At 38.3% G+C, this 25,515-nt stretch overlaps 2 protein-coding genes across 2 annotated transcripts; one reads left to right on the plus strand and one right to left on the minus strand.

Moving 5' to 3' along the window:
- Window positions 1-17,611: 17,611 nt before the first annotated feature.
- LOC125276224 lies at window positions 17,612-20,542 on the minus strand. Its single transcript, XM_048203734.1, has 4 exons — window positions 20,517-20,542; window positions 19,250-19,363; window positions 18,539-18,746; window positions 17,612-18,124 (listed from the first exon to the last, which is right to left on the minus strand). Exons 3-4 carry the CDS (start codon window positions 18,710-18,712, stop codon window positions 17,612-17,614), a joined length of 687 nt encoding a protein of 228 aa, XP_048059691.1. The 5' UTR covers window positions 18,713-18,746; window positions 19,250-19,363; window positions 20,517-20,542.
- On the plus strand, window positions 19,321-24,297 carry LOC125275261 (coiled-coil domain-containing protein 106-like). Its single transcript, XM_048202054.1, has 6 exons — window positions 19,321-20,759; window positions 21,088-21,156; window positions 22,157-22,192; window positions 23,128-23,268; window positions 23,663-23,869; window positions 23,975-24,297. The coding sequence occupies exons 1-6, from the start codon at window positions 20,312-20,314 to the stop codon at window positions 24,283-24,285; spliced, it is 1,212 nt and encodes a 403-aa protein (XP_048058011.1). The 5' UTR covers window positions 19,321-20,311; the 3' UTR covers window positions 24,286-24,297.
- The last annotated feature ends 1,218 nt before the right edge of the window (window positions 24,298-25,515 follow it).

Below are 25,515 nucleotides of genomic sequence, written 5' to 3' on the forward strand. Positions count from 1 at the left end.
CAGCCGCCCCCACTCCCACGCCCCAGCAGCAGCAGCAACCTACATCCAAGCGGCGTCGTGGAGCCGGTTGCGGGCGGGGTGCCCAGCCCGTCCAGCCACCCCCTAAGAAGAAGGGTGGCAAGGCCAAGTCCAAGCGGCCCTAGGACGGGCGACCCGGAGATGGATGGGACTGCTCTTCAGGAGGTGGTGACCGCACCGCTCCTTCCCCCGGAGGAGGGCCGGGTGGAGAATCCTTTGTTTCCCTTTTTTGTTCCGCCGCTGGCTCAACAGCCAGCGGTACCCACATTTTCAATGAAAGAGCAGTTTCCTCTATCTCCGGGTCCGAAGAGGGCTCTGAGAGCAGTGGGAGGGCAAGAACCTCACCACTCTCTCTGGGAGCCTGGCTAGTGCTCCCCAGTCCGTCTCGCTGGCTCCTTCGGACCATCAGGCTCGGCTATGCGATTCAGGGACATCCTCTTCACTACAGTGAAAGATGCCGATGCCCCTGTCCTGCGTGCGGAGATCGCAGTCCTACTGGCGAAGGACGCGATAGAGCCGGTCCCCCCAGCCGATTTGAGGTTGGGGTTCTACAGCCCCTACTTCATTGTACCCAAGAAAAGCGTCGGGTTACGACCGATCTTGGACCTGCGAGTTTTGAATCGGAGCCTCCACAAGCTACCGTTCAAAATGCTCACGCAGAAACGCATTTTCGAATGCATCCGTCCCCGAGATTGGTTTGCAGCGATCGACCTGAAGGACGCGTACTTCCATGTTTCGATTCTTCCGCGACACAGGCCATTCCTGAGATTCGCGTTCGAAGGTCGAGTATATCAGTACAGAGTCCTACCCTTCGGGCTGGCCCTGTCTCCCCGAGCCCTCGTTCCCATGAGAGAACAGGGTGTTCGCATTCTCAACTACCTAGATGACTGGCTCATTCTGGCACAGTCTCGGGATCAGTTGTGCGAACACAGGGACTTGGTGCTCAGTCACCTCAGCCAGTTGGGGCTTCGGGTCAACTGGGAAAAGAGCAAACTCGCCCCAGTGCAGAGGATCTCTTTTCTCGGTATGGAGTTGGATTCGGTCGAACAGATAGCACGCCTCACAGAGGAACGTGCTCGGTCGGTGTTGAACTGCCTGAATACATTCAACGGCAGGACAGCGGTCCCACTGAAATTCTTTCAGAGGCTCCTGGGGCATATGGCGGCTGCAGCGGCTGTAACACCGCTCGGTCTGCTTCATATGAGACCGCTTCAGCACTGGCTTCACGGCCGAGTCCCGAGATGGGCGTGGCAACGCGGCACGTTCCGGGTGCCAGTCACTCAGGAGTGCCGCCAAACCTTCAGTCCGTGGTCGGACCCTTTGTTTCTCCGGGCAGGAGTGCCCCTAGAACAAGTGTCCCAGCATGCTGTGGTATTCACAGATGCTTCTGCCACCGGCTGGGGTGCCACGTACAACGGGCATGCAGTGTCAGGGGTTTGGACGGGACCCCATCTGCATTGGCACATCAATTGCCTCGAGTTGCTGGCAGTACACCTTGCTCTGAGCCGCCTCAAAGGCCCGCTACGGGGCAAGCATGTACTGGTCCGTACGGACAACACTGCGACCGTTGCGTACATCAACCGTCAAGGTGGTCTACGCTCCCGTCGCATGTCGCAACTCGCCCGCCATCTCCTCCTGTGGAGTCGGAAGCATCTGAGGTCGCTTCGCGCCATTCATGTTCCCGGTGTGCTCAACCGTGTGGCCGACGAGCTATCACGAGCTGCGCTGCCAGGAGAGTGGCGACTCCACCCCGAGGTGGTTCAGCTGATCTGGAGAGAGTTCGGAGAGGCTCAGGTAGACCTGTTTGCCTCACCAGAAACCTCCCACTGCCAGTTGTTTTACTCTCTGACCGGGGGAACACTCGGGACAGACGCACTGGCACACAGCTGGCCCCGGGGCCTGCGCAAATATGCGTTTCCCTGTGCAAAGTCAGGGAGGACGAGGAGCAGGTCTTGTTAGTTGCGCCTTACTGGCCCAACCGGACCTGGTTCCCAGAACTCTCACTCCTCGCGACAGCCCCTCCCTGGCCCATCCCTCTGAGGAAAGACCTTCTTTCTCAGAGACGGGGCACTCTTTGGCACCCGCGTCCAGACCTCTGGAAACTCCATGTCTGGTCCCTGGACGGGACGCAGAGGTTCTAGGTGACTTACCCCCCGAGGTACTTAACACCATCACTTCAGCTCGTGCACTGTCTACGAGACGTGCTTACGCCTCGAAGTGGAACCTGTTCGTCGAGTGGTGCTCTTCTCACCGGGAAGACCCCCGAAGATGCTCGATCGGAGTCGTGCTTTCCTTCTTGCAGCAAGGGCTGGAGCGTAGGCTGTCCCACTCCACCTTCAAAGTCCATACTGCTGCTATCTCCGCTTACCACGACCACATAGATGGCAAATCTGTTGGTCAGCACGACCTGGTCATCAGGTTCCTTAGGGGGGCGAGACGGTTAAATCCTCCTCGTCCCCCCTCCATACCCTCTTGGGACCTCACTCTGGTGCTAAGAGCACCTCAGATTGCTCCCTTTGAGCCTTTGCTATCGGCAGACTTAAAACTTCTGTCTATGAAGACTTTGCTGCTGGTGGCATTGGCCTCCATCAAGAGGGTAGGGGACCTGCAGTCATTTTCGGTCGACGAATCGTGCCTAGAGTTCGGGCCGGGTGACAGCCATGTGGTACTGAGACCCCGGCCTGGCTATGTGCCCAAGGTTCCTACCACTCCCTTCAGGGACCAGGTAGTGAGCCTGCAAGCGCTGCCTTCGGAGGAGGCAGACCCAGCCCTGGCTTTGCTCTGTCCAGTTCGCGCCTTGCGACTGTACGTAGACAGAACTCGAAGCTTCAGGACCTCAGACCAGCTCTTTGTCTGTTACAGAGGCCAGCAGAAGGGAAAGGCTGTCTCCAAGCAGAGGATGGCCCACTGGATAGTGGATGCCATCGCCCTGGCTTACCAAGCTCAGGGCGTGCCCTGCCCGCTCAGGTTGCATGCTCACTCCACGAGAGGTGTAGCATCCTCCTGGGCGCTGGCTCGTGGCGCCTCGCTAACAGACATTTGTAGAGCTGCGGGCTGGGCGACACCTAACACGTTCGCTAGATACTATAGCCTTTGTGTGGAGCCGGTCTCCTCCCGTGTTCTCGCCTCAGGTCAGAGGCACGGAGAGGCCCCGGCTTAGTGTCGGCTTGCTGCACCACATGAGCGTTCTATTCTCCAGAGAGTCCCTACGGGCAGACCCTGTTGAGTCCTCCGGTTACCCCTCGGCAGCCGACGTGGCGGAGCGTCCGGCGCCAGGCCTATACTCCGTTGTATCCTTGAGAACCAGATTTAGGCTGGGTTCCATATGTGTGACCCTACGGGGATCCCATATGGGTTTTCTCCACGGTTGCTCCTAAACGAAGCCCGTGTCTTTCCCTCTGGGAGAACCCATCTCTCACCGAGTTGGAGTCACCCCAGTTCTTCCATATGTTGTACAACCTACAAGGTTAGTCCATATGTACTTCTCCATATAACTCCTTCGGGGAAGGATATGGCTTCCGCAGCATTCCTTATCTGATGTAAGGCTACGCTTTCCCAGTGTTATCCAATAGTCTCACTGAGTGGGTTTTGGGAACAACAGTGATCGACCCTCTCTGTGTGAGCTCGGTCCCACCGTAATTAGGCAAGGGGGTTCAGGTGGCTCACAACAGAGCGCTGGAAGAGGGCAGCTCCTGTGGCGCTTTGGTAGGGATTCCTATTCGTTGGTCTGTCCGACGTACGTCGAACGTGACCGACTGAATGGGAACGTCTCGGTTACAAAGGTAACCCTCGTTCCCTGAAGGAGGGAACGGAGACGTACGTCCCGTCGCCACAGGCGTTGTCCTGCTGATGCTGCCGCCTGCTGGGTTCGGCTCCTCAGCGAAAACCTGAAGATGCAACGCACCTGCTGCTCATTATATACCCGCGCTGCGAGGCAAGCAGCTGATGCATATGATTGCATGCCAATGTGCATTGGCTTGTTTAGTTACACTCGAAGTAGATTGGCCTCTCTAGCGAGATTCCTATTCGTCGGTCTGTCCGACGTACGTCTCCGTTCCCTCCTTCAGGGAACGAGGGTTACCTTTGTAACCGAGACGTTACAAAACATTTCAAAAGCACTTCCAATTTGAATTTAATAATCAGTAGAGTAATGCTATGGATCTTGGTAGCTTGGGTGTATTGGTTTATGTTTGACAGTAAACATAAAAATACATTTTAAAAAAATTATAGAGAAACTATAGGAATTGGTCAATATCTTGTTAACATTATCAATTAATATAATAAAACATCCTGCTTTAAAGTTTTATTATGAGACAAATTATTTCACTTTTAACCTCTACATGTTTTGAATGTGGTTTTCATTTGGTGGCCAAAGACTAATTTCATTTGCTGGCTAAAAATAGTGATGACGGGTATTAATGAAGACAAATAATTTTACCCTATTAACTCTACTTCCAGCCATGACACAGCAAGGGAAGGATAGAAAGAAGAGGGTGAAGAGGGTGTGTTTTGATGGTACTACAATTGAGCTGCAGTTAAGCGTGTACCTGGGTGTACTCGCTATCCTGAAGGAGTATGTCATGGTTTTCCAGGTTGGTATGCAACATTTTGTCAAACATTATCTGTGACTATTAGCTGCACTTCATTCACTAATTATTAAGTTGACCTAACTTCATAAGCTTGTTGAAATATTCACAGGGGAGCAAAACATTGGTGCACAAGCTTCATGATAAGCAGCTTGAGATGTTCCAGCTTTTCATGGCTTGCTTTATTAAAGCTGATCACCTCACGGATGCGTCTCCAAAAGCAATGGCAAAAATGGTGATCAAAGATAAGTTGCTACCTCCAACAGAGATCTATGTTGGAAGAGAGGCAGACGCATTCAGGGCCAAGACTGCTCCAGACTTTCTTTGTTCAGGTATCAAAGGCATATGTCACCACTGGGCTTTACCTGCAGCAAAAGTTGCCTTTAGAGAGCCCAGTCTTGCGATCACTGTCTGCCCTGGACCCCGCTCTAAGAGGCCACTCACAGGCTGGGATCCACCTGAGGAAGCTGAGCACCATGCTGCAACACCTCACAGCAACAGGGAGTGATGTACACCTTGAAATTGTGAGGTACAATATGGATCCCTGCTTGGCCACTTTCAGAGAAGGGGATGACATGTTGGATTGGTGGGCCCATGTCTTTGAATCTTCCAAGTACCCAGCATTATGCAAGGTTGTGAAAGGTGCTCTGTCCATATTTCATGGCCCTTTGGTAGAGTCATCATTTAATAGCATGGGTGATATAATTAACCCCAAGAGCACCAACATGAGCATCCCCACATTCAGTGCAATTCAGACTGTCAAATACACCTTGAAGGCCAGTAACAAGATGGCAGTGGAGATGTTTTGAAGGGATGATACAAAATATGGTAAGGTGGATAAAAGGCTGTGCCAAAATATTAAATCTGCTGGAGCAAAACACAGGCTGAAAATTTGATTGTAGTTAAAAGGAATCAGAAGTTTACTAGAATAAAGGTCACCCACTTTTAGTAATATTAAGCATTGCATCTGCAACCTATATTCATTAATTCAACTTTATTTCCAGACTCAAGGTCCATTAAAAAAGAAACATACAACAAACAACACTTACATTTAAGAAAGACATTTAAGAGAGACAGTTATACCAATATTTTCTCATACCGCACCACACTTTGCAGGTTTATGTATTTCTCACTTTGCAAATGGAAAGGTGAAAAAACCACAAACAGCTACCACCAACAAAAAGATGTACCCTATGCTTTGCAGTTTGAACTTGCTATATAACATTGCAGTAGAGTGCATGGCCACCTTTTTTGTTTTGTTTTGTTTTGTTTTGTTTTGTTTTTATTATTATTATTATTATTCTGAACTTTGTTATTAAAAAGAAACCATTGTATTTGGTGATTTTTATCCTATCTATAACAAGTCTCAGGGGGTAATAAATATGACAAATTAGATCTGCGACAGCTGAAAAAAGCACATTCAGAAATAGGATACTTTTTGCATGTTAAATATAGCTCAATATAATTGTTTATTTAGCAATTCATTTGCATTATTCATAACATGCAATCATTTATTTATAAATTATTAGCCAAATAAGCTTTTTTAAGAGAGATAATCAAAGACTTACCTTATTCTCAGAGCCGCTGCTTAAATCAGAGTAGACAGATGGAGATTATACAGCTGTACAGAAGCACATTCTGACTAGGGTGACCAGATTTCTCACAGTGGAATATGGGACGGGTGAGCAAGGGGTGGGCAATATAACTATGAGAAATTTACTATATATATATATATTTATATATATATATATATATATATATATATATATATATATATATATATATATATATATATATACTGTAACTTTTGATCAGTTTAACTAATCCTTGATGAATAAAAGTATTGATTAATTTTATTTCTATCCCCCAAAAATAAAATTAAAATTCTTACTGACCCCAAACTTTGGAACGGTAGTGTTTAATGTTACAAAAGATTTAGATTTCAGACAAATGTTGTTCTTTTGAACTTTCTATTCATCATAGCATCATGAAATAAAAATGTAAATAACTGTTTTCAACATTGATAATAATCATAAATGTTTCTTGAGCATCAAATCATATTAGATTGATTTCTGAAGGATCATGTGACACTGAAGACTGGAGTAATGATGCTGAAAATTCAGCTTTGATCACAGGAATAAATTACACTTTATTGTATATTGACATAGAAAACAGCTGTTTTAAATTGGAATAATATTTCACAATATTACTGTTTTTGTTTGTATTTTTAATCAAATAAATGCAGGCTTGGTGAGCAGAAGATACTTCTTTTAAATTTAAGAAATTTACGAACAAATTGCAAAAAATAAGACAAATACTATAGAGATACAAATTAAATAAACTTGTTATTCAGAGTTTTAAACTTGTTAAACAGTAGGTTTATTTACCATGTATACATTTAACCTCTTTTGTTGTTTGATTAGAATTAATGACAGACAAATATTTAATTAGGCTACTGTCCCATTAAGGGACAGTTAACATATCCGGTTTTCACCCACCTAATTATGTCCACTTAAACCATGACAACTGTATTTACGTGGGATACTCCACACGATGGACATTTTGACACCTGTGTGCATTTGACCATTCAGGCGCAACTGGTTACTGGTTAAAGAAGTTGAAAACACAAATTGGTGGTTTAAAGCCCACCTCCATACGACCACTGTTCCCTTCATCAATATTAAAGGGTTAGTTCACCCAAAAATGAAATTTCTGTCATTAATTACTCACCCTCATGTCATTCCCAACCCGTAAGATCTTTGTTCATCTTCGGAACATAAATTAAGATATTTTTTGATGAAATCTGAGAGGTATATGACTCATCCATAGACAGCAATCAACACTTTCAAGGTCCAGAAAGTAACTAAAGACATTGTTAAAACAGTCGACGTGACTGCAGCGGTTCAACCTTAATTTTATGAAGCGACGTGAATACTTTTTGTGTGCAAAAACAAAAATAATGACTTTATTCAACAATATCAATATCTTAATGACAGAAATTTTATTTTTGGGTGAACTAACACTTTAACAGACCAGTTCAGAAGAACATTTTAATATCATCAGATAATGAAAAGTAAATAAAAGTCAAATGGCGGCCTCATGGGCGGGGTTTCGGCCTTGCCATGGCCTGCTAAGGCTCCAGTCCCGCCATGGCCTGCTAAGGCTCCTGACCCACCATGGCCGCCCACAGCTCCTAACCATGGCCACCCTCGGCCTCTGACCTGCTATGGCTGCCCGAGCTCCTAGACCCACCCTGGGGACCTCTGTTCCTGCCTACTCCTCTCCCTGCACCTACGTAAGGTCTCCAGGGCGAGGTACTGTCACAGTTCCCTCTGTTACCAGACTCCATTACCCATAATCCTCCTGTTTCCACACCTGCACTCACTTCCTCGTCATCTCCTCATCATCACTCATCACCTGCACGTGGACATCATCATCTACTCACCCTTTATAATGGACTCACTCCTAGCACTCCCTGTCTGTTCTTAATGTTAGTTTGATGTGTATTGGTTGTTTTCTCTCCTTCGTGTAATAAATACCCTTTATTGTGGAAGTCCGTGAACGCCTCTTCTCTGCTACACCATACACGTAACATATATATATATATATATATATATATATATATATATATATATATATATATATATATATATATATTTAAACATTTTCCATTAAATGTTATAGACAACATACTACACACATGCAAACAATTATTTAATCAGTCAACTATTTAATGCCAGTGTCACCAGGTCAAATAAAAATCTGAACTGATCTGATAAAATCCTTAATATTGAGCTCTGAATGTCTAGTCTTACTTTAACACATATCAAAAAACACAGTACAGTACAAAACTTTTGGTGACAATTCTTTCTCAGCTCAGTTTATTATATTGTTATTATTTATAGATTTACGACAGGCTATATTGAAGACTGTACAATATACGTTGTCTAAAAAGTGCATTAATCTAAGAAAGGTTTAGTAATTCACATTTGGTCATATTGACAAAATGTTACAAAAATCTACATAGACAGAAGCTGTGTACTCAATGACCAATTGTTTTGTGTCTGTCAACTATTGATGTATATTTTCCTTTACATCCCACAATTATTACATTGTTAATCTTAATGGATATGCAGTATTTATATTGGACTTATACTGTAAGGTCAGGTGTATCAGATGTTACATGAGAGAACAGCAGCAGGTGGCAGAATAGTAGCCATCAGTGTTCACTTCAAACTCATTTCCATACACAGTAAACATGGGATTTTCCTTTCCACATGTAGCTCACTTTGGTTATGGGAATGAGCTCGATCGTCTGACTCTGGAACAGGACATATGAAATTACAGAATGACAGATTCAAGATTAAGCATGATGATTGTCTCTAGTTACAAACAAACTCATATAGTAAAGTTTAAGCATTACATTTTTTTAGTAAAAAAAACATGCAAATTATAGTTATAAATGAATAAAATATAATAAAAATAAAAGTCATATGATAAAAAAGTACAATATAAAAAGGTCTGGAAGCACACAAACACACGAAGACAGCTGTACCTGTTGTAATATGCTGGAGGTTTGGGCTCTTACTAATCGCTCAGAAACTTGTGCAGCAGAAACTGTTAGAATTTCACGTGCGTTTTTATGTCAATAAATAAATAAATAAAACAAGTAAGCAGAAAGAACAGAACTGCAGTGTCACAGTAAAATAGCAACACCTATCGGCAAAATTTCTACATAACAACACTCCCACTTAATTTTACAGTAGTTATCTCATGATGGATACCTTGCACTTTCAAGTATTCTTGAAATTCCTTGGATGTGTATTCTCCACCATTGTCAGTTTTTAGTCTTGCTACTTTCTGTCCACACTCGTTGGAGAATGTTTTCTCAAATTCCTTGAATTTGCTGAAAACTTCACTCTTCTGTTTCATAAAGTATACCTTTATTCTGAAACAGAACAAAAATAGTCAATATTGCACCTAAAATGTAAGTGACTTGATTTTAACTATTTGAACTGTTCTATGAAATCAGTGTCACATTTTCAAATCGTGATGGTATTTAGGAAAACAGCACTCTTGGTCATAGGCTACACAAAGCAATGGTGTCACCAGCATAGAAATAGGGTGATATAAATGTTCAAGGTCTCTTGTATTTCCAACTATGGTTTTTGAAGGAATGTTTTTTTATATATATATAAAGAGATTAGGGCTGTCAAACGATTAATCACGATTAATTGTATACAAAATAAAAGTTTGAGTTTGCATAATATATGTGGGTGTGTGTAATTATTATGTATAAATACATACAAATTAATTTATATATTTAAGAGAAATATGTTATTTATGTACAAAATATTTTTTATTTATATATAATATAAATCATATAAAAATATAAATAAATACATATACTTGCAAATATTTCTCAAATATATACATGAATGTGTTTGTATTTATATATACATAATAATTACACACAGTACACTCACATATATTAGGCAAACTCAAACTTTTATTTTGTATGTGATTAATCGTGATTAATCGTTTGACAGCCCTAAAAGAGATTAAAAAATGTTAGGTGCCCATGTTTATCTGACAGACAAGTGAGCACATTTATGAAAACTTTGCTTGTAATTGTTCACAGAATTTCTCAAAGCCATGGTTCCTCTCTGCCATATGTATTTTGAAATACCTCCTCCTCCTTCATTCGTAACTAGGGATGAAATGGTATGAAAATTTCTTATCAGGATTATAGTAACCAAAATTACCACAGTTTTCAATATTATCATGACATTGTTAAAATGTGTTGGAAATGTTCAAAAAGTACTGACACATGAATCATTTAACCAAGTACATCTTATTTGAATAAAACACTAAAAACATTACATTATCAATGATGTCCTGATTTCAAATGACAACATGATTGACAACTATTTATATGAAATGTTCAAATAAAGCTCTGAAAAACGTTTCATAAAATGGTAAACCTCACATTTCGGCCTTTAAATAAAGAAAAGGGTCCAGTCAAAATGATGATTATAGGTATTTTATCTGCTCCATAAATAATTCTAGATGCCTTATCCAAATTGTTTAAAATTGTAGAATCTACATAAGCTTGTTTTTCCATCAACCAGACAAAAATGTAATGTAAATGTAACTCTCTGTAAATCCACTCTCTGACACTGGGTGGCGCTTATGGCACCGCAGAAATAGAGCCATTTCCCGGTAACCTCCGTAAACAACGAAGCATTTCGATTATAAACACTACTTTATAGGCATATTACCGTGAAGAATTTAAGAAGGTGTAACTGTTGTGTTGTGTTTGTGGGAGAGAAAACAAATCTACAAATTTGCAACTCTTAAAACATTTTTCTCTGTGACTTCAAATTTACTGATAGGCCTACACATGTGTGGCTATTCTCTACAACTACAAATTCCACTGTCATAGATGCTCAGTTGTTGTGCACCAAATATACCTTCATACAATCGGTTTGTAGCTCTGCTTCAACTGTGCGATATCCTTACGAGGGGCAACCAAAATTTCTGACATGCCAGAAGTTAATCCGACCATCCGATTGCCGGTTGGGAGAGGTTTATCGCCTCTCGTTTCCCCATGTACACTGCACGACAACTGCACGACAAAGATGAAAATCGGCCCGACTCAATAAAGAGTCACACGAGTCAGAATTCGGCTCAAAATCGGACGAAAATCGCACAGTTGTATGCCCAGCTTTAGAACTTTGCATGGAATTGCCCTAATTCTTTTTTGTGAATTGGAATGAGTGCAAAGTATTGGGAGGATATTGCATTCTTCAAAATGAGCCGAATGAAAGACGGGGAAATAAAGACAGCCTTCAAAGGATCCTTCAAACTGAGACATCCTTCTACAGAGCTTGATGACATGGCAGGTGATACAGCCTTATAGGACGCAGCTCTCCGATTAAGAAGCACCCATTGTATTAAAATGATAAAATTAATAAATAGAGCCAAATTGTAGACACTGCTAAGACTACCCATTTTAATATCGGTGCCAGGTAAGAAAGATCTATGTTTCTCTGCTCACTTAGGCTACTTATACAAGTTTATTATAAACAGCCACTTCTTTAAACTCATGTGAAGTTTAAAAAATACAAAGTTCTGTCATGAAACTCTAGACTGCGCAGGCTGATAGGTCCTTAAAGGATTAGTTCACTTTGAAATTAAAATTAGCCCATGCTTTACTCACCCTCAAGCCATCCTAGGTGTATATGACTTTTTTCTTTCTGATGAACATAATTGTAGAAATATTAATAAATATCCTGGCGCATCCGAGCTTTATAATGGCCGTGATAGGGATGAGGATGAGCTTAAGAAATTGCTTCCATCTATGGCTCCGGAGGGTTAATAAAGGCCTTCTGAAGTGAAGCGATGCGTTTGTGTAAAAAAAAAAAAAAAAATCCATATTTATGAAGTAAAATATCTTATATCTCCGAGCCGGCTGCCGTATTCAACATACGCAGAAAGTGTAAAACTCTTGCACTTCACAAAGCTTATCGCTACGTCCTACGCCTTCCCTATTCAACTTATGGAAAAAGTGATGCCAGTTTACACTTTCTTCGTAACATCAATACGGAAGGCGGTCTGGCGGAAGCTGCTTTACTTCATAACTTGCTTAAATATGGATTTTTTTCCCCACAAACGCATCGCTTTGCTTCAGAAGGCCTTTATTAACCCCCCGGAGCCGTGTGGAGCACATATTTATGATGGATGGATGTGAATGGAACCACTTTCTTCAGCTCATACTCATTGATCCCTATCACCGCCATTATAAAGCTCGGATGCGTCAGGATATTTATTAATATTTCTGTGATTATGTTCATCAGAAAGAATAAAGTCAAATACACCAGGATGGCTTGAGGGTGAGTAAAGCTTGGGCTAATTTTAATTTCAAAATGAACTAATCCTTTAACTCAATCTGCTTGCAATCACATAATTCTCTATGGAGGGTATGCATTGACATCACTTTCCCACCGGAAAGCGCTCCCTCAGCTGGACTGAGTGGCCAAAGAACCTGCTGCATGACTGGATTTAATAAGGGAAACTGCGAAAACGCGAATAAAACAAAGGATTACACTAAAGGTTGGGCTCGAAAGTGTTCCTTACAACTTGTCAGATAAACCTAATCCATGGATACTGACATGCAGCCAGGAAGCGTGTTTCCTGACATTTATATTTGCCAGATTTTGACGCCGGGGAAATACATAAAGCAAATCTTCCTGTTTTATATAACTACTATATAGGTAGGTTTAAATCCGAGTAATCACTTATATCAATGTTATATTTATCGTCATATCGTCCAGCACTAAAACTTGTATAGTTTTTGTCAGTGTTTATTTAAAAACACCCATTTATGCAGAATATAAGATGGTAAATATATAATTGATGAGTTGTCAACACAATATATTACTATACAATATATACAGTATGATTTTCCTCAAAATCCAACATTTTGACACAAAATGATAACTGCAAATCCATGAGTCCAGTTTTTTTCTGTAGCTTTCAGCAGTCTGTAAAAATATACCTCAGATTTTGTGTCAAAGCTATTTGTACTGTCAATCACAAAGCTCTTTCACGTTTTGGATGTGTTTTGTGTGTTTTTCGCGGCATTCACGCTGAAAACCAATACTGCCACTCATTCGTTTTTGCCACTCAGTGGGCGTAACCGCAGTCATAACGGTCGGCGGTGACATCATGTGCATACCCTCTATAGGACTGGTTGCTGCTGTGTCAGTAACCAATGAGCTTGCTGCTCAACCTTCAAACTCGGTTAGCAGATGTAGCGTGGTTTCAAAAACCTCCATCTTCCCCAGCTCCACCTGAATAGATCTGCTATGAGTTATTCATGTATGCTATATTGTACAGCAGCAGCATGTCTTACTTGTTCACAGCAGTGAGTTGTGTATGTATTGGCAGTAGGAAGTCCTGTACTTCCTCCTCCACAACAGAAGCAATAAACAATTCAATTCAAATAACGAAAACAATAAATAAACAATTAATCTGATTTAAAAGACATAGACGTCATACATGATGCATGCAAGCAAAGGACATGGACTTCTGTAAAACCCACATCTAGAAAACACACTTACACCACTGTAATAAACATGGAGATGTTAGTCCTGTCCAAACCAGTACACAGACATCAAGTGATAAGAATTGTAACTCAAGCATTGTTTAGTAAACTAGTCTCGTCTGAATAGGGCTTTAGGCACCCGAGTTTCAATGCTCAACACAGACATGTTTTATCAAATAAAATCAGTAGCTACAAATGTAATTTCTGCTCTTTAGTTCATGGTACCACAGTCTGCAATGTGTATCCTGTTAGTATGCAAGAATGAGGGCTGTAATTCACGACACTCATGTTAATAAGATAATAAAATGTCAAATGTTTGTTCACGGTGTTATTCTGACCTTTTGTATTTTTCTTGTTCTCTTGAGTTTGTGAGAACTTAAATCAATGGTGTTCACTTTTAAATGCAGTGCAGAAGATGATTGATTTTTTTCTGAGCAACAAGGCAGCATGGGTGAATTTAATGAGTGTACTGAAACCTCTCTCTGGCAGAAATAACCCTTGATCCCCCTCCAAACTGCAGGTAGGTCTAGGAGTTTTCCATGTGCTAATAATGCTGTATGGATCCTTTGGCAGAGGTCTGTTTATGGTGTCTCTGAAAGAAGGTGGTTATAGTGTCAATCACAGATCACTGGGATAATCTAGGGGTCTTGGTGTTTATTTCTTTATGATAAAAAAACGTTGGAGAGTGGTCAGTTTGAATAATCAGAAATGTGATGCCCTCTGGTTCAACACTGTCAGGTAAAAGGGCCTGTTGTTTTGAAGATTGCCATGTAATGTTTATTTTCTGTAGCTGTTGAGAGTTGACAGGAATATTCTGGGTTATATATAGCTTAAAGCTGCTATAAGCTAATGTTAACTGTTGACTGTATATGGCTTAAAGCTGCTATAAGCTAATGTTAACAGAATGTTTTAGAGCCTGGTATAACTAAAAAAAAAAATTATATCCTTTATAAAAATGCCTATGAGGTTTTAAGATTTATTAATTTACATGATTTACATGAGGGAGTGAGAAATGTCTTGATTTTTAGTTGTTTTGGCTTATTTTAATACCTCTTTTGTCTTATTGTAAATACATTTTTGTCATCATGAGGCCCATTTGGAAGTTTGCTGAAGCCCCCAGTCAGTGCCGGGTTAAGCCTTCGCGGGGCCCTGGGCTAACGAACGCAAAGGCCCCCCCATCCATAATCGCGTGTCTTATGCGAACGAGTCCCAAGATTTTAATATGAATAAGATATTATCAATTTAAAACATGCAGACAAAAAAACAAAAACATTAAAAACGGTAAAAACATTTCTAAGATTGACAACAACAGTACAGTAGGCTCATATGCGCCCCTCCATCATTATGACTTGCATTGCTGATCTATAAAATAAAATATCTGTAAAACATAAAATTAAAATTAAAAAAAGGCTTTTTAACAAGTCCAAGTTTAAATTCGACCGATTCGACTCTGGCTTTGGAATTTCAGATTGGTCATATCATCATTTCAGATGTAATGTGTCTGAAGATTAATCTAGTTGATTGATTATTCTGTCACAGACTTTTATAATGCATGTTTTATTCCTAATAATTTTACTATTAGTTTCTTCTCTAAGTTTCCATCACGTTTTATGTGCATTTTATTTCGTTGAATAAAAAGTATCCACTCAAGTGAGTGTACGAGTTACATTTATTCACATCTTGTGGAGTATCTTAAAATGTGCAGACGTAGCCGTTTTTTTTTTTTTTTTTTTTTTTTTCAGAAATCAATATGACTCATTTAAAATTCTGTGCTACTTACATTACTGCATGTACAAGTTTCAGAAACCCACTTTAAAAATTACGGTCAAATGCTATAGATCATCGTTAAGACATGGTAATGGACCCTTTCTTTGTCCATTTATTCAACTTAATGATTTTAGTAGTAACATTTAACATAGATAGGCTTTAGCAAGTTATTGACAACATTATTTCCATTATACTTCACTTTTATGAACATGCACACGGCTTCTGTCTCGCGAACAGACGCGCGTGCGAGCCTTTTGAAGTATTTGGCTGTGTGACGACGATGCGTTTTTAAACGCAAAACAGGATTGTCTCGGGGGCCCCCCAGTGCTCGAGGCCCTGGGCTGCAGCCCATGTTGCCCATTAGGATAACGCGGGCCTGCCCCTAGTGGGCCTTGGACCAGTGCCCTGAAAGCAGCTGCCACTGACTAATCATCAACATAAACTAAAGATTACTGGCTATAAAACAAGTGACATGCTGATTTCTTGTTTCAAGGAAATGCATGAAAAAGGAGTCATTACATGGGATATTTTAGTACAGAGCAAGCATCACTGAAAGGAAATACAATACAATAAATAAATTACAAAAATACAAACTTTAATGTATTTTTGCCACATTTTCTTCTTCACGTGCACTAAAAAATTCGGTAACACTTTACAATAAGGGTACATGATTAATGATGTACTAATATCTGAATTAATAGTTTATTAATCATGAACTAATTAATGGACCAATAAGGAATTAATGATGGACTAACCTTAGCTACGCCTGGAATCATGAGGATTCATGTGTTAACTACAGCCACCTTAACTACACGTTAACACACGTTTGTTAGTTAACATGTTAATTAACAACGAATGATCAGAAGAAAGAAGAACAGCAGACATCGCTCAGAACTGTATCAACTTGATCAGCACTAATCTTGCACTGTTTTATTGCATTTCACACATACACCACGCTTCAGTATTACTCCTGACTTGTACACGTGACTGGTGCAGACAATTTTTAAGCATTTCAAAATGTACTTTTCACTATCCCTGGTTAACAACTTACCAGAAATGTTGTTCTTGACGACAGCTCTGATTATATTTATTTCCAGGAAGAATGTTGTTTCGTAAATGTGGAGTGTATTAAGGTGATGTGCTTCAGTTGGATTATTGCATTTCATTATCATTTACTGTACATCGTTCCCACATCATGGATAACTTCGTGAAAATTAATTCGGTTACAAATACTTTACCTAAATTCATTTTGTTTCAAGTGATTTTCCTTTATGTTACTCTGTTTCATCCAACCTCAAAGAATACATACCTCCATTCACTTATTTAAATAGCCTGGAAACTATACTGCATGTGTAACTGATCACTTAATTTATGACTTATGTTGAGATGCCTCGACAAATCATGAACTCATGCTAGTTAATGACTAGTTAATAATGAGTTAACCATCATGTGCCCCTTCAAGTAAAGTCATGACATAAAGATGTCTCAACAAATCATGAACTCATGCTAGTTAATGACTAGTTAATAATGAGTTAACCATCATGTGCCCCTTCAAGTAAAGTCATGACATAAAGATGTCTCAACAAATCATGAACTCATGCTAGTTAATGACTAGTTAATAATGAGTTAACCATCATGTGCCCCTTCAAGTAAAGTCATGACATAAAGATGCCTCAACAAATCATGAACTCATGCTAGTTAATGACTAGTTAATAATGAGTTAACCATCATGTGCCCCTTCAAGTAAAGTCATGACATAAAGATGTCTCAACAAATCATGAACTCATGCTAGTTAATGACTAGTTAACAATGAGTTCACCATCATGTGCCCCTTCAAGTAAAGTCATGACATAAAGATGCCTCAACAAATCATGAACTTACATTAGTTAATGACTAGTTAATAATGATCTTGTCACAACTTGTCACATTGGTTTTCTGATTTGTAAGTAAGAACAATTATCAATTCGCCACATTTCATTGTCATTCAAAATTCCCTGTGTCCAAATACTCACTTCCTTATTTAACTGATACACTACTACTAATAATAATAATAATCTTAATAATAATAAAAATAACTAAATAATCTTTATTAGAATATATTTTGTAATGTATACAAATGTTTTAGAAGAAGTCAGCCATTGAGCATTAAACACACATGTAACAAGAAGATAGGATTTGTTAGACTGGAAATTGATGGTAAATGTCTCTGAATAACCGGTCCAAGGACACCTCTTCTGTGCCTTTCACCAAGCCAGTTGGTCCATTCAATGAGAGCGAGATGTTCTTTTAACATTTTCTCTGTCCTGTTTCCTCTTAGTCTCCACACCCTTGTTTTATAAGACAGCCATGCTCGTTCTAGATGCTGTGAATGGGCTCCAGTGTTTGGGTCTACAAACCAGTGACTGTGATTGACTGTAAAATGTCTGTAGCCCATATTTGCCAGCACACCTCTGTAAGCTCTCCACTCATCTGAGATCAGGATTGTACCTGGACGCACATGTTTGACAATAATTGGAATTAGATGATTTCTTGATCTTCGAGTGACAAGACGCAATATTGGCCTTCGCAGATTATGTTTCACACCCAGCATTCCAAAAACCCACTTCCTTCGCCTCCATGTGGTAGATGCCCTACCCCGTCCATACTGCAAAAAAAAGAAAGAAAAAAAAAAAGAAAGAAATATATACTGAGAAGAAAAAAAGGTGATAATGTCAGGCAAAATTACAATTATGTTCTGTATACAAATAGCTAATAATTATACAATAATTATTGTAATAAGGTTACACAGCAATCACATAGCAATGTTGCTTTTCTTCGGTTCTTTTCCTTATATAAATGACTTTAGTAATAATCATAAATAATAATTTAAAATTGTACTTTTGTACAATTTTATTCATTATTGCTTACTAGGACGAAGAAAAGTCATGATAGCATTATTTACCTTCTATCATTCTAAAGCTTAACTGTATAAAGCTGACTAGACCTTAATTCACATTGAGTGCATCACAGCTGCTTCATCTCTGTTGCAAACCACAGCACTAAACTCAATAAAACTTACCTTTCGTTTATGACGGAAATTGCTTTCATCAATAACAACAAATTCTTGTTGACCTCCCATCTGCTGCCTTCTTCTTTTTTGGTACTCTTTCATAGCCTTGGTACAGATCTTTCTCAGGACCTTAGCCATTCTGGAGAGAGTTTTAGAACTTCTAGCAATCCTGTCCTGCATCATGTCTATCTGTCTCAGGTGCAATCCTTGAGAGAACCTGTGCAATGAAACATCAATAATTTACAAAAAAATATCAAACCATTACAGCACAAAACAGCCCATGTGTTCTAAACTAAGATATAAAATGACACCAAATAGACTTCAAATTGTGATGACTGGCTGGTATACAGTAGTAGATATATTATTATTATAATTGGCACAGTGCTTGTGCTATTAGTAATGAATGGTTATACTGTAGCAAAAACATCAAGTTAGTCAAACTTTTTCCTTGCAGGGATAGTACTACTACAATAAAACCTGTTTGACAGAAAATGAGCTCTAGCATGATGTGCATGTAGGGTTATAAATGTGCAAGTTTTGAGATCTTGTTCTGCAACAAGTAAATGCCATGATTTTTATACATTGGTCCTGATAGGTGTTTTTAATGTCTATTTACTTCTCACCTCGTACTGTATACAATTAATATACTCTATACATTCTACACTCTCATGCTAAATTTCAGAGACATTTAAGGTAAAGGTAGACAAGGGAATGGCTTACCTGTAAATAAATGTTAACCATGATGGCAAGCTTATTTTTGATTTTTCAAATAAAGATCCTGTCCTTACAGATCGGCTGCTTTTAACTCCACGATGATTTTTAGATCTGCACACCCTGTGATTCAAAAGAAAATACTAATTAATGTTATGGAGAGGTATATGCTCTGCTTGTCAAATTTGTAATATAAGGTGTTCTTCATTCACCTTTTTTAAACATATTTTGAAGGTTCTATCACTGATTTTAGCAAGTGAACTGACTCATGAACAATTATCACTAAACAAACAAACAAAAAACAGCTGTGGATCATTCAGGTAACAGCAGAGTATGCAAACTTTTGAACAGGGTCTATTTTTTTTGTAAATTGAACTAACGTATTGTTTTCTCTTATGGACTATATGCATATGTCTTTTACTAAACAAAAAATATCCCACTCATTTTGGTAAAATAATTAACATTTTGCAGTTTCTCCAAGGTGTATGTAAACTTTTGACTTCAACTGTACGTATGATTCACACAATTTGGCTAAATAGGCCACTGTTCATGGTCATATCTTTGCAACATTTTGAACAGTCATGAAACCTACTCCTAACTTGTTCTGTAACAAGGCAAAGTAAGTGTAGGCTAATTCCAATAGAAGAAGAAGATATGCGGTTTCCTACCGCGACTCACCAGTTATATCCATCAGAAATTTTACTGTTCCTGGTCAGTTTCATCTTTTGGCCACATCTTGAACAAAGTACTCTGCTTGTGAGTAGCTTTTTCTTTTGAAGCCATTTTATTACTTTGAGCTTTCCCTTTTTTGAGGGCTTTTGAACCGCCATTAGCAACAATTTAGTCATTAATCCCGCCATAGTGAAGGGTCGTTCCTTCCTTAACAATTCGTTATTTTTGAACAAATCTTTGATGTGAATCGGCAAGAACGCGTCGTCTCTGGGAGTGACTCGTTGAGTCGCGCATATGCATAACATTCAATAGATTCTGCACTGTCTGTAATTAATTCGCCTGTTTCCAATCATTTTCGAGTCGTTCGTTGATGACATGATGGACCAATAAGCTTAACCAATGCAGTTTGAACATTCCGAGCAAGAAAAAGAATTGATTAGTTTGGACCATGGACCTTGGACGAGTCTTTGGTTTTTCGAGTCTCTTCGTTCATCACCTGACCGTCCCAGTAAATTGACCAATATTTCAGTGCTCGGTGTTAACATGAAGCATAGCCATAACATAATAAACATTTTGAATAAAATTAAAACTTTTGGAGTGGTACCTTCGTTTGAAGTCTTTACATGCTGGGACAACTCCAAAGAAGTGCAAGACCCATCAGAATTGCATGTTAGTATTAAAGGTGGACATACTTGTATTTTGAAAATCGCTCCAATGGCAGATGACGAAGAAGAAGAAGTGGTTGTTGCGCCCAAAATCGAACGCAAACGTGACAAGGAGAGCACAATGGCGACTAGACGTGGGAGGCCAATTAAGATAAATCCAAAGTATGGTGCAGCTACAGATGGTAAGTGTTTAAAATGATAATGATAACGAGTGACTAAAGTGTTACATTACGTTAGAGTAAACTAGAAAAATCTGTCTTTGAATTGGTAACATACCAATTACGTTCAAATGTAAGCAAAATATTCAAGTAACGTTAGTTGAAGCCATTGATATATTTTGGGAAATACCCACTGAGGTCTTATATTAAATATGTAACGCCTAATATAAATAAAATTGTTAATCAACGGTGTAGTTTTAACCACCATGACCGCTTCATTGAGTTAAGACTTGAACTTGAGTACTGGACTCATTAGAATGTGAACTAACCAGCCTTTTCTTTACATTTACAGTCCCTGTGTCTGCTGTTCAGGAAAATGCAGGATCCAGTATGCAGACTGCACAGCAAGTGTGCAGACAAAGTAGGCTTATAAATGCACATCTTTTTATGTTTATAATGTATCAAATCTTTAATAGTTTTTATTAACCTTTCATAGGCTTTTATTTTAGATGAGGCACACACAAGTTATACTATATACAGTTTTTTGTAAGTGCAGAGATGCCATTCTTTTGGATTCATCTGGATATCGGATTAACGATTTTGAATGAATTTGAGATAGTTCTAACATAGAATCTGCAACATTTCTGATATAATTACATAAACGTACAGTAGGTCATAGTCTGACACATTACATGTCAGCTGTAACAGTTATGCATTTTGATTAACTGTAAATTCTAACTGCATTTGAGTTCTTTTGCATTTAAGAATGCAACATTAGTCATTAAAATAGTTCATAAATCTGTTGTTGTTTAAAAAGAGTTTCATTTTCACACTGCTCAAGAAATATACTGTTTAGTGTTTACTTTTTACTATTATCATTGTTAAAAACAGTTTTTGCTCCTTAACATTTTAGTGAACACAATAATAGATCTCTCTTTTTCAAATCTTGCCACAAATGTTTGAAATGATTTTAATTGTAAAAAAAAAAGTACAGAGTGAAGACATTTAGATTATTTCAAAATGGTAATTTGATAAATGCTTTAATTAATGTAGTGAAAATATTTAATAAATACAAATAAATGCTCACTGAACTTTCTATTTATTAAAGAATCCTGAAAAGTAAAACATAAATTCCAGTTTGTCCACAGAAAATGTAAAGCAGCACGATTACTTTTAACATTGATAATAATCTTAAATGTCTCTTGCGTATCAAATCAAATTGTAATGATTCCTTAAAGATCATGTGGCACTGGAGTATTTTTTTTTCCAAGTGAAGTAAAATTCTGCTTTTTAATTACACCAATAAATTGTATTATGTACAATTAAAAAAACAAAATTGTATAAAATTCTAATAGTACTTTATAGTATTACTGTTATCACATTAGAATGTGAACTTACCAGCCCTTTCTTTACATTTACAGTCCCTGTGTCTGCTGTTCAGGAAAATGCAAGAACAGGTATGCACACTGCACAGCAAGTGTGCAAGTAGGCTACTCTGGTCAATGCACATCATGTTTCAAAATACTATAATAATTTTAGATTTGGATGAGCCGCATAAAAAAGTGATACTTTACACAGCTTTTTGTCAGTTAAAATTGCAAATGACCTTGCGTTACATGTACTTTGAATAATACATTAAAATAGAGAACTTTTTTTATTGTAATTTTTCACAAAATTATTGTTTTAATTTTTTTGATCAGATAAATGCAGCCCTGGTGAACAGAAGACATTTTTCAAAATCATAAATAACTAATCTTTCCAAAAATTTGAAAGGTGTTTTAGTAATAACAATTCTATTAATACTTTGTTATATTATATGATTAAATGATTATTTATATTTTCACAGAACATTGTTATGTACATTTTAAAGGCACAATATGAATTTTTTTTCGCTAGAGATCACATTTTCAAAACAATAACAGAGGCAAAGTTTGATGATGCAATAACTGAGCATGAAACTATGCACGTGCTCAGTCCTTCACTCAGTCTAGTTAAGTATGTGTAGCATATTCATGCAGAAATGGCATCATTGCTGGGCAACTATGGCCAGGGATGAGTCATTTCTTAAACCCAGAATATTTACAAATCTTTGAGAATGTTTGAAATAACACAAGTACACAGCTGTACAAAATATATAATACTATGCAAGTGGTTTTTGGATATTTTATTGCAAAAATGTTACACATTGTGTCTTTACTCACTTTACTCATAGTGTCTTAACAGAAAAAAAAAACGCTGCTTGCAGAAGTGCTCAGAGCACTTTTAATAGTTTTTATTTTTATTGTGCAATTTTACAATGTACAATAACTCTTTCATAAAAGTATTTATTTATTCTTTTATGCCAACATTTTTATGAATGTTTAAAAATTCTTGTCATTTTCTTTACTTTTAGAAGTTGCACCCACCATACAAATACAATTCCAAAATGCAAAGCAAACAATAGAAGTTCAAAAACAGAAAATCCTTCACCTGGAGGATAAGGTTAACTCTCTGACAGAGGAGAGAAATTATCTTCGTGCAAGACTTGAAGATGGTAAGTTACCCTCCAGCCAGTCACATTGTACCCTACATGAAGCAACTTAAAGGGTTAGTTCACCCAAAAATGAAAATTCTGTCATTAATGACCCTTATGTCGTTCTAAACCCGTAAGACCTCTGTTCATCTTTAGACACAAATTAAGATATTTTGGATGTAATCCGAGAACTTCCTGGTCCTCTATAGACTGTATAATCATCAGTTTAATCAGTTTATTGTCAACTAAAAAAAAAATTAGTCTGGGAGAGCCCAATGTATGCAATCACTTTCAGTGCTGTTGAATTATATTTGTCCATAATTTTGTGCTTGTACAGTTTGGAACATTTGCAGTTTTATCCATATTTTGTTTAAGTTTACTTTGTTCTCAGTTAATTTATTATTGTCTGTCACAGCTTTAATTCAGAAGGGTCCCTCAGAAGGGGTACCTACACAGACTGCAACTACAAGAAAGAGCAGTACTTCTGAATCTTCAAATTTTTCAACTTCCGAGTCCTCTGATTCTGAGCCCCCAAAACACAAAAAAAGAAAGGTTAAGGAGAAACACAGAGCGAAAAGACATAAGAAATCAAAGAAATTGACTTCTGACTATTCCAAAAGAGGTATGTCATTTTAATAATGATACTTTATACAATTTTTCCTTTGCTTAGGATAAGTAATTTCATAGTCACCCATCTTATAAAAGTTTGTTTATTTTATTTTTTCAGTGCATACCCCAGAAGAATCGCTGAAGAGGTACTACAAGGTATTAAACCTTGTAAAACAGGGCCTGAGTAAGGCAGAGGCCTACAACAGACTAAACGTTGACAGGAACACAATAGTCATCCAGGCTCCAATTGCAGAGTTAGCAGCAGCTAATCCAGAATCATTCCGCAAGCTAAGGCAGATGTTTAAAAAGGGAGATAGCATCCTGAAATTTGCCGAAAGCTGTCTTTGTCTTTGTAAAGAAAAGGCCAATGAGGATGTGATTAAACAAATGAAAGAGGCAAATGACCTGCTTGACATAAATAAAAAATGAACGATAAGCACACATTATAGTTGTTAGGGGGTTGTTCTTGTGTTAGGAATTTGTTTAAATCATTTAATCCTGACAATGTTATAATGTTCATATATAAATTTTTATTATAAAACGTGTGTTTGCACATTTTTATGCATATGTTACATGGGTTCACTGCAAATTGAACAACAGTGTTTATGTAGGCATTTGTTTTAGGTTAATAGTAAATTTTATAAGGGCATTGATATTTGGAAATGTTTATTTTCAGGTTTTATTTTAATTTATTTGATTTTTATTTGTTGTGCTTTACTCTTGTGCTACTTTTACAGTGCTTGTTTTTTCTTTAATAAATCTAGTACTTATATAATGGTTGATTTGTACTTCTGTTTAACATTTTAACTCATCTTTAGTAGTTGTACTAGGCTAAATAAGATTCCAAACTTTAGTCTTTAATACTTAAGGGGAAACTTCTTTATAATCTGTAACATCAAACTCATTAACTAGTCATTAACTAACGTGAGTTCATGATTTGTTGAGGCATCTTTATGTCACGACTTTACTTGAAGGGGCACATGATGGTTAACTCATTATTAACTGGTCATTAACTAGCATGAGTTCATGATTTGTTGAGGCATCTTTATGTCATGACTTTACTTGAAGTGCACATGATGGTTAACTCATTATTAACTAGTCATTAACTAGCATGAGTTCATGATTTGTTGAGGCATCTTTATGTCATGACTTTACTTGAAGGGGCACATGATGGTTAACTCATTATTAACTAGTCATTAACTAGCATGAGTTCATGATTTGTCGAGGCATCTCAACATAAGTCATAAATTAAGTGATCAGTTACACATGCAGTATAGTTTCCAGGCTATTTAAATAAGTGAATGGAGGTATGTATTCTTTGAGGTTGGATGAAACAGAGTAACATAAAGGAAAATCACTTGAAACAAAATGAATTTTGGTTTATTTGTAACCGAATTAATTTTCACGAAGTTATCCATGATGTGGGAACGATGTACAGTAAATGATAATGAAATGCAATAATCCAACTGAAGCACATCACCTTAATACACTCCACATTTACGAAACAACATTCTTCCTGGAAATAAATATAATCAGAGCTGTCGTCAAGAACAACATTTCTGGTAAGTTGTTAACCAGGGATAGTGAAAAGTACATTTTGAAATGCTTAAAAATTGTCTGCACCAGTCACGTGTACAAGTCAGGAGTAATACTGAAGCG

Source organism: Megalobrama amblycephala, linkage group LG9 (genome assembly GCF_018812025.1).
Source record: "Megalobrama amblycephala isolate DHTTF-2021 linkage group LG9, ASM1881202v1, whole genome shotgun sequence".
Classification (NCBI taxonomy): domain Eukaryota; kingdom Metazoa; phylum Chordata; class Actinopteri; order Cypriniformes; family Xenocyprididae; genus Megalobrama; species Megalobrama amblycephala.

Bases quoted from the DNA above. Each gene is read 5' to 3' on its own strand.
- LOC125276224 (XM_048203734.1), bottom strand. From the start codon at position 18,712: ATGATGCAGGACAGGATTGCTAGAAGTTCTAAAACTCTCTCCAGAATG. The intron at 18,125-18,538 runs GTAAGTTTTATT...TTTTTTTTGCAG, and splicing joins ATTTCCGTCATAAACGAAAG to TATGGACGGGGTAGGGCATC.
- LOC125275261 (XM_048202054.1), top strand. From the start codon at position 20,312: ATGCAGTTTGAACATTCCGAGCAAGAAAAAGAATTGATTAGTTTGGAC. The intron at 20,760-21,087 runs GTAAGTGTTTAA...TTACATTTACAG, and splicing joins GTATGGTGCAGCTACAGATG to TCCCTGTGTCTGCTGTTCAG. The intron at 21,157-22,156 runs GTAGGCTTATAA...TTACATTTACAG, and splicing joins ACAGCAAGTGTGCAGACAAA to TCCCTGTGTCTGCTGTTCAG.